Raw genomic sequence first — 8854 nt, 5'->3', positions numbered from 1 at the left:
TCTCTCTCTCTCTGTCGGTGATAGTTTCGTGCCCGTTCAAGCTCGCTGAAGGTGCTTGTTATCCGTAACATCGCCGCTACCTCGTTTTATCCTGGGAGGCTATTGACTCGCACATACGGTGAGAGGCGAAATAGCTTTAAGGAGACAGTTTCAAATGGACTCAAGGATCTCTCTTCTGTTTTTATCCTTTCTTTCTCTGTTTGATTTCGTTTACTCATGCACACACTTGTTTGATTTATATGTATTAATCGCAGATTGTATTAACACTTGCTACTCTTGATATGAACTACTTGTCATTTCTTGCTCTTACTGCGAAGTATACCCTTTGTTTACTTTGTTGGTTGTTGTTGGCTACATACAAAATGAGTATATGGGATTCATTAAAGGGGGTTGTGGTGACTTTAAGGATCTTAGTTAAAATCAATTTTTGGGACCTTGATTCGGGAATATATTCGGTGTAAAGTTATGCGTAAAAGGTATTAATTTTTTTTGGATTCCTTGAGTGTTGGGGACTCCGACATAAGACTTGTTTGCCTATAATCAGAGTCACTCCTGATTACTGAACAATTTTACTTCTTGATTTTGTGGTATCTTTCATACTCCTTGTACAAGAGTGTTAGTATATCCTCATATTTTGTTCTCCTTTTACAAGTCTGTTAGGGTATCCTCATATTTTATGGGTTGTAACAGCCATTTATTGGACTGCAATTCAAATGAATGTCAAGAATGCATTCTTGTAACACCACAGTCCCACATCGAGGAGATTTGGGACTTCTGTTCAGTTTATAAGGCAAAGTATTACTACTATGTGCACCAACAAATCATGATCATTTGGGGGTCTGTGGTGGGCTTGTCGTAAACCAAGTTGGCTGCACTCGGGACAATATGTTTTGGCTTATTTCGGACTCGTAATCGGGACTTGACCCGGTTTTCGAAAAAAGCTAGGGATTTGACCCGGGTTGGCGTCAAGTTGTCGGAGGTGGGGACAAGAAGGCTGGTGGTATTATCACACAATGGTAATAGGTCCGGAGGTGGGGACACGAAGTCAGCCGGTATTATCCCACAATGGCTAGAGAGGTACGATCTTGGTCCTATGGCTGTCTGTTCGGGCCTGACGAGGACGTCAGGAGTTTAAGTGGGGGAGTTTGTAACACCACAGTCCCACATCGAGGAGATTTGAGATTTCTGTTCAGTTTATAAGGCAAAGTATTACTACTATGTACACCAAAAAATCATGATCTTTTGGGGCCTGTGGTGGGTTTGTCGTAACCCAAGTTGGCTGCACTCGGGACAGTATGTTTCGGCTTATTTCGGACTCGTAATCGAGACTTAACCCGATTTTCGAAAAAAGCTCGGGATTTGACCCGGTTGTCACAATTCTGCACACTGACATTCATGAAATATAAGTCTTGCATACAAGAAACTAACAATTTCACATTCTTTTCATATTAAAATGCAGAAAACAAGATTATTCAAGAACTCACTTAATACTTAAATATTAGTCGAATACACTTAGGTGTAAGTATTTAATTAACTTTGGTGCAAACTTTACGAATTTCACCTTCATCTTCAGTCTTTAATCCAATATTAGTCATCTTATACATAGCCCTCCCAAACTGAACATTCAAAGCAAAGCCATGCATTCCTCTGGCACCAATATACTGCTGCACAATATCTTGAGTCGACGAATCCTCCCACAATCTTTGATCTGATTCAAGAACTCCTCGTGCTTGTTTTACGTTTGTGAAGAAAGAATGATCAAATTTGAATTCACTCCCATAGTCTAATGGAATGTGCCTCCATCCGTCCCCGTTAAATGGACAGAGTGCTCGGAGTGTCTTGAGGAAGACAGGATCAATGGAAGGGTCAGCACCACCAGAAGATGTGTAATTGTATAGCCTGTAGGTAATCACTTGGCATGTTACACTTCCCACTGTGTGCCCTCCTGCATATTTAACACACATAATAGCTTAAGCAATCAGCTAGCACATTTTAACATCGATTGTATATATTACACCTTAATCATGTAGCGAAACTAGTTAACAACCTAACCTAATTAATTCAGAATTTTTCTAGCATATAAAGAAGTGTGTGTTAAATATTATATAAGATCCTTGTACGTCCTCGTAATAAGTTAAGGTTTTAGAAGGAGTGATAACTTATCAATTTTCTTTTTTAAATTGGGAGTTTATGTAAATGAATCGCGCAAAGATAGGCTCGTGCCTCCTAGTGTTCCACTCTCGACCCAAAACTGGGCTTTCGAGTGGAGAAGTATTAGATAATTACCAGATAGGGTGACCATATCTTGAGTATCAAGCCCTTTTTCAGCAAACTTTTTTTTCAAGACTTCAACAGAGTCCATATAGCTTGGCAAATTGTTGCAGTCTGATGCTTTTGAAACCCGCCCGTCTTTTCTTCCGGTGGGCACTGCATAGGTCATTGCACCAGCCTGCAGTTTTTATTAAAAAAATCCTAGATTGATTAAGAAATAGGTCATTGTACATGCATATAAAAACTATGAAACCGGATCAAAATATAGCTTCATGTTAGCTAATTTATAATTCTAGTTCCGTCACTGTTCTTCATTAGTGTAACTTATTTGACTTTCCTCGCCTAGTTTATGACATAGCATATGGCAAGAGGTCGACTATTTTTTCATTTATAAACTACATCTATTGGATTAGGCTAGATAATTTCTAGTTTTGCATGATTAGTTCTCATAGTTCCTCCATTCTAATTTGAACATGTATATTTAAGTAGAAACTACTTATATATTCTATAAACCACAAATTATTAAATGCACATAAGCTTTCTAGTATGTTCCATGCAATCTTTTGTCATGTGCCATGAATTGCCCTTATGATAATTAGCTTGTGTTATTATTATTTTCATAATTCTTTTTGAGTAGTATATAAAACATTTTATATGTATGTTTTTTGGCATTTAAAAGGCCACTTATCGTATATTTAGCACAGAAGAAAAGAATGTGTAGGTATATACCTCAACTGTGGAATCACGAGCAGCAAGAGCAAGAATATCAGCACAAGACACAACTCCAGGGCATACTGCTTCAACATCTTTCTTAACATCATTAATAACCTCATATCCTCTCAACAACGCATTGATTCCGGCTTCTTTCTCAGTATCTGGCCCTTCAAGAAGTATCGAGGCATCGCAACCATTAACAAAACAATCATGAAACACTAATCTAAGTAGCCCTGGTGCGATTGTTTTATCTTTATCAACATGTTTCTTAATAGATGCTTTCACAACAGATTCAACTCGAGGACAACTCTGCGAGTAATATCCAATCCTAGTTCCCTTAGGTGGTTTCAAAAATGGTATGCTTGGCGCTCCTGGCAGAATTGATGGTGCCTTTGGCGCGCTTTTAGGTGCACCTGATGGTACATGTGGCCTACCTGTTATAGGTGGAAAAAAACCAAATTGGCCTAGTGCCAAGTTGGTGGCCATGGCTAGCATGAGAAAAACTAGAACCGGTTTTGCATTGGAACAATCCATGTCTGAAGACGATAAAAATGTCTGCGTCTGTGATATATCACAAGAGCAGAGTCTGAGGAAGGTAAGCTGACCTAAGTGTTGGTTTAAAGGAGGTTCTAGTAGTTTATTAGCACATTTGATAGGCATGAATAGATATAATTATTTATAGTTGGAACAAATGGAAGAGTTTAAGATGATTATTGTTAATTTAGGCATGTAAGTGATAAGACTATAGTGAAATTCTAAATAGAACTGCCATATTAAGTTTGTCTGTCATGGAAATTAGAAAAGTGGGGTGTGTGTATTTCATTCTTGTAATTAAACGTGTGTTTTGCATGCTTGTGTTGTGTTTTCACCAGGTGTGAACGACATGACATTTTCAAGTTTTAGTGTACTTCTTTTGACACTTTGTGAACCAACAATTTTGTGGCACTATTTTACTAAATTTTTATTATATCTATAATTGTGTGATTTATCATTTGCATACATTTTTAATATCTCAAAATAATCTAGTACTACATTAGCTGTGGACATTTCCTTATATATATGGTTATTTGCATAAAATGCAGATCATCATCAAAATGACCTTTTTAACTAATGTTGTTTAACCCCATCTTAGTAATTTTTTTCCCTAACTTAATCGGTTTTTTTAAGAAACAAAACTTGTATCTTTTTTCTCGGAAATAGATCCCAGCCACAATGGTTTTTCTCATAAATTTTAAAAAGATTTAGTAGTAGTGTACATTAAAAAAATCATTTAAATTACTATGTCAAATGACATTGGCAATTCGGCAAGAAACTTATAATAAATACAATTGTTTTAGGTAAAAGACTTTCATATGTTTCCCTTTCAACTTCTTTTGTAAGAATTTTTATTTTGGATTACTGAGTGTTGTCTTGATCGACATGGATTTACAAAATTAACTTAGCCCACAAGGGGTCATATAATTGACATGAAAAAACCCTAACCTGCCACGTTCCATTTCATCTAAATAGAAGCACCATTACTATAGTCTTTGATCAATCTCTTGAAAGATCATATTTGAGCATTAAGTTTTATTTTCATCATAAAAAGAAATAGTAAAATCTAAAAACATTTTATATAATTAACTCAAAACATTAATTGTTGCTGGCATAGCTAGTTTAGAGGTGTTAAAAAAATTGAATAAACATAGCAACACCTACAAAACAAGATACTTGACCTAAACATGGTGGTAAAATTTCAAATGTTAGTTTTTCCTATCATTCTCCTCGACATTCTATTTTCCTTAATGAACATATAAATAAATGGATTATTCCCTCGTTTGAAGTTGTCAAGAACACCTAGCTATATATAATTTGCAAAATATTATATGATCATATATTAAAATTTAAAAGAATAATATTGTTTGATCGTCTATTAAAATCCAAAAGAATAATTTTAACTTACTATTGGCAATGTACTTGATCCATTACAATTTATGTATCACAATATTAACAAGGATTTTTAAAAAAATATCTTCAATGAACTTAATTCCAAAATCTTTCTTTTTGAAAATCAAGTCGAAGACTTTTATTCTATTTTTTCATCAGCACAAAATTTTCTAATGCCAGTATCATAACTGAGATTTCTTAATATTTAGCTACTCAGAAGATGGAGTTTTGACTCCATTGATGCAGAGTATTAGAAGTGTGATAAGTACGGTATCTCAATTGAAACATTTATACTATATATAAGCATATGTGAATCATAATCTTTATGAATCTGATCGGCATGTATTTTTCTGTAATTGATTTTCGATTTGAAGAGATCGAATACATTAAGTTTCAGGATTAAACAACCGCAGCGAATGATCTTGTAAATGTTATTCAATGGTTCAAATTCACTTTGTTAGTGTATCTAATGAAAACTATTTCAGGAATAATTACCTTACATTTAATATGCATTGCAAGAATGGAGGATACATACGTCACTCTCTAAATCGAGCTCTACCGAGCTATGATACCATAAATAACCAGTCCGTCTAAAATTTTAAGATAGTAGAGGAAGACATGTTGCAATAAGTACAAAAAAAGTTGCTATTACCTTGTCATGACATAATTGTCTTGAATAGAGTTCTTCAGTGCCACATTTCGATCCATTTAGCTAGATGTGGTATCTGCATGAACTATATATAAGCTAATTGTACCATGATTTCCTAGGATCCTCAGCAGAACATTCTCATAAAATTCTAATATTTTGTCACCTAGTTTTCCCCTTCAACAATGACACTTATAGCTGTAATGGCATATGTATGGGGAATATGCCAACACCAAGTATCAGTTTAGAACTCATTAATCACTACCTTAATCAACAACCATCTATTAGGTTGACATTGAATTTATAATGAGTAACTCCCAAATTTTCATATTTGTTCTTGTTATTACAACTCTTCTCTATGTAAACTTTATTTATGCTGCAATTGCATTTGATGGTTCTTCGTCTGGATTCGATGAAGAAGAAACGAAAGCACCATTGCCTCGCAAGATTAGATTTAGTCGAAAATATGACAGTGTTGTTCGTGTAGCCACGAGTAATGATTCTGCAGGTAAAAAGAAATTACAGTACGCGTATGCTTTGGCAATAGTTGATGTTATAGGCGTAATCGTGATTGGGATTTTGTTCTATATGTACTACAAAAAACACATGAGGCTTAAGGAAGACATGAGGAGATTCCATATGATTCAAAAGAATGAGGAGAATGATGAACAGATAGATGACAAAGGAAAGAGAGTGGCTGATAGTGAAGAACTTCCAGACAAAGATAAAATGCAGCTTACTTTTATGGAAGGCGTTGCTAGTTTTGAACTTGGTGATCTTTTGAAAGCTTCTGCTGAGGGATTGGGGAAAGGGAATTTTGGTAACTCATATAGAGCTACACTGGATGATGGTAGAGCTGTTGTCGTAAAGCGACTAAGGGATCTGAAGCCTTTGACTGGGGATGAATTTGTGAAGCAAATCAGGGGCATTGCAGGGCTGGAACACCCTAATTTGTTGCCACTTCTTGCTTACTACTATTCTAAACATGAAAGGTTTCTGGTCTTCAAATTTGCAGTTAATGGAAACTTGTACAATCGCCTTCACGGTAATTTCATATATTTCAGTGTTAACCGCTTGCCTTTTGGTACACATATGAAAAAAAATTGCTCTAAGTCATGAAAGGAACTCATGTTTCTTTGTTCTGAATTTTATTTAATCTAGAACTACTAATATTGGAAGTGCCAAAAGTGAGGTTTAGTTACCACTTTCGTTCTTTCTAAATGAATCGAATTTTTTGTCTGGTCTTCAATATCATAAGTGTTTTTGGCATAAAGCTATGATTAAAATTTGATTTTCATGGTCATTTGTAGGAGGTAAAGGGACTAGAAATCGGATCCCCTTCTCATGGAGCTCAAGGCTAGCAGTTGCCCGTGCTGTAGCTAAAAGTTTGGAGTATTTGCACCTCAATTTTCATATCCCGGTGCCCCATGCAAATTTAAAATCAAGCAACATTCTGCTAGATGAAAAAGATGAGGTACTCTTAGCAGACTATGGCTTGACATCAATTGTCGCGCCTCCTATAGCTGTTCAACGAATGGTCTCATTTAAGTCACCCGAGTTCCAAACGTCCAAAAGGGTGTCCAAGAAATCCGATATCTGGTGTTTTGGAGGCCTGCTTTTGGAGCTTTTGACAGGTAGAGTTTGTGTACATTCTGCTCCACCAGAAGCCAATGGCATCGATCTCTGCAATTGGGTTCATCGAGCTGTTAGAGAAGAATGGACAGCTGAAATCTTTGATCCAGAAGTATCTTCACGAAGAGGAGCATACAATGGAATGCTGGGAGTCCTACAAATGGCCATAAGATGCTGTGACAAGTTACCTGACAAAAGGCCTAGTATAAGTGAGCTGGTAAGGGAGCTTGAGAATGTCAAGTCTGTGATCATTGATTCAGAAGATGATGAGGACTTCTCGAATCGATCATCGTACACGGATGAATCTTTGTCCGAAAAATCCATTATTATTGGAGATGACAGAAATTACTAACTGATATTGACACAAAATTTGGTTCCTGGTTTGAGGCCACCAGCCAAAATTTGCCTTGGAATTGGCTGTCCTAGACATTCATCAGCATGGCTTTTGTTTCTAATAAGTTGGCATTTTCTTGTACAAGTTTTTTCTTTTGTGCAGTCTAGTAGCTTTTTACTAGACAAATAACATCTCCTCTTGTATTGTTCAATCCTAATGCTACCTTTTTCTATTTTTAATCTTTCCGGTCATTTTCTTGAAGTTCATCATATCCTGCTGCATTAGATACTTCCTCTTAAAAAAAATTCGGCACAAGTTAAAAGTTTTAAATTTCACTATCACTTTAATATAATAAATAAAATACTTTTAAGAAAATGTTATAACCTTACAAATAAATAAATATCTGTTATACAAATTCCCTAGATAGAGACATGATTGAACTAAGTTAGTTTTCAATATAAAATCAAGATAATTTTGTATTCTCGAGATAAGTCATGATCGAACTAAGTTAGTTTTTAATATAAAATCAAGATATTTTTGTTAATGCGGAAGATTATATTAAAAATGTCAATTTTTATATACCAAATCCTAATCATTATAGATAATTTAACGAAAATATCGGAATAGCATGTTCTTTTTATTATTCATAAAAATGTTAAAAACTGTTGTAAAATACTAGCTATAACAATATTATATCGAACCTCTATAAAAGTAAATATAGCAGAAAGGGAGAAAGAGAGCAGACTAGAGAGATAAAAGTTGCTTGTGTGTGTGTTTTTCTTCATCAAAAACAAAGTTATTTATAGCCAAAACAAGAGACAAGCAAATTAAATGCAATGTGAAAATTTCCAAGTCTAAGCCTAGCCTTACTATTTAATCTTTGACAATAACAATCAATTTACAACACTCCCCTTTGATTGTTATTTTAGAATGAATCATAGACTGCCTCGTTAAAACCTTGTCAAAGAAAAACCCAATGGGATAAAAACTTTGGCGAAGGAAAAAGAGTACAATCTCCCCTTGGAAAAACTAATCATTCTCCAAAATTTTGTTGTAACAAATCCTTGAATCGACGCATTCCAATGTTATGTCGTAACTTCCCAAATGTTGAATTCGGTAATGATTTCGTGAATAAATCAGCAAGGTTGTCACATGATCGAATTTGTTGTATATCAATTTCACCATTCTTTTGAAACTCATGAGTGTAGAAGAATTTTGATGAAATATGTTTCGTCCTGTCTCCTTTGATATATCCTTCCTTGAGTTGATCAATGTATGCGGTGTTATCTTCAAACATAATGGTAGGACTTCTAGTGATGTCTGATAATCCA

General features: G+C 35.1%; 2 protein-coding genes across 2 annotated transcripts; one reads left to right on the top strand and one right to left on the bottom strand.

Moving 5' to 3' along the window:
• Nucleotides 1–1414: 1414 nt before the first annotated feature.
• On the bottom strand, nucleotides 1415–3643 carry LOC141684791 (cationic peroxidase 2-like). The gene is made up of 3 exons (XM_074489920.1): nucleotides 3001–3643; nucleotides 2287–2449; nucleotides 1415–1945 (listed from the first exon to the last, which is right to left on the bottom strand). The coding sequence occupies exons 1-3, from the start codon at nucleotides 3517–3519 to the stop codon at nucleotides 1527–1529; spliced, it is 1101 nt and encodes a 366-aa protein (XP_074346021.1). The 5' UTR covers nucleotides 3520–3643; the 3' UTR covers nucleotides 1415–1526.
• A 2220-nt stretch (nucleotides 3644–5863) lies between these two features.
• On the top strand, nucleotides 5864–7547 carry LOC141685040 (putative inactive receptor kinase At2g26730). Its single transcript, XM_074490165.1, has 2 exons — nucleotides 5864–6602; nucleotides 6868–7547. Exons 1-2 carry the CDS (start codon nucleotides 5864–5866, stop codon nucleotides 7539–7541), a joined length of 1413 nt encoding a protein of 470 aa, XP_074346266.1. The 3' UTR covers nucleotides 7542–7547.
• Nucleotides 7548–8854: the final 1307 nt, after the last annotated feature.

This window comes from Apium graveolens, chromosome 9, assembly GCF_009905375.1.
Source record: "Apium graveolens cultivar Ventura chromosome 9, ASM990537v1, whole genome shotgun sequence".
Taxonomy (NCBI): domain Eukaryota; kingdom Viridiplantae; phylum Streptophyta; class Magnoliopsida; order Apiales; family Apiaceae; genus Apium; species Apium graveolens.
Note: the sequence above shows the minus strand (reverse complement) of the source record. Positions and strands in the feature narration are given on the sequence as shown.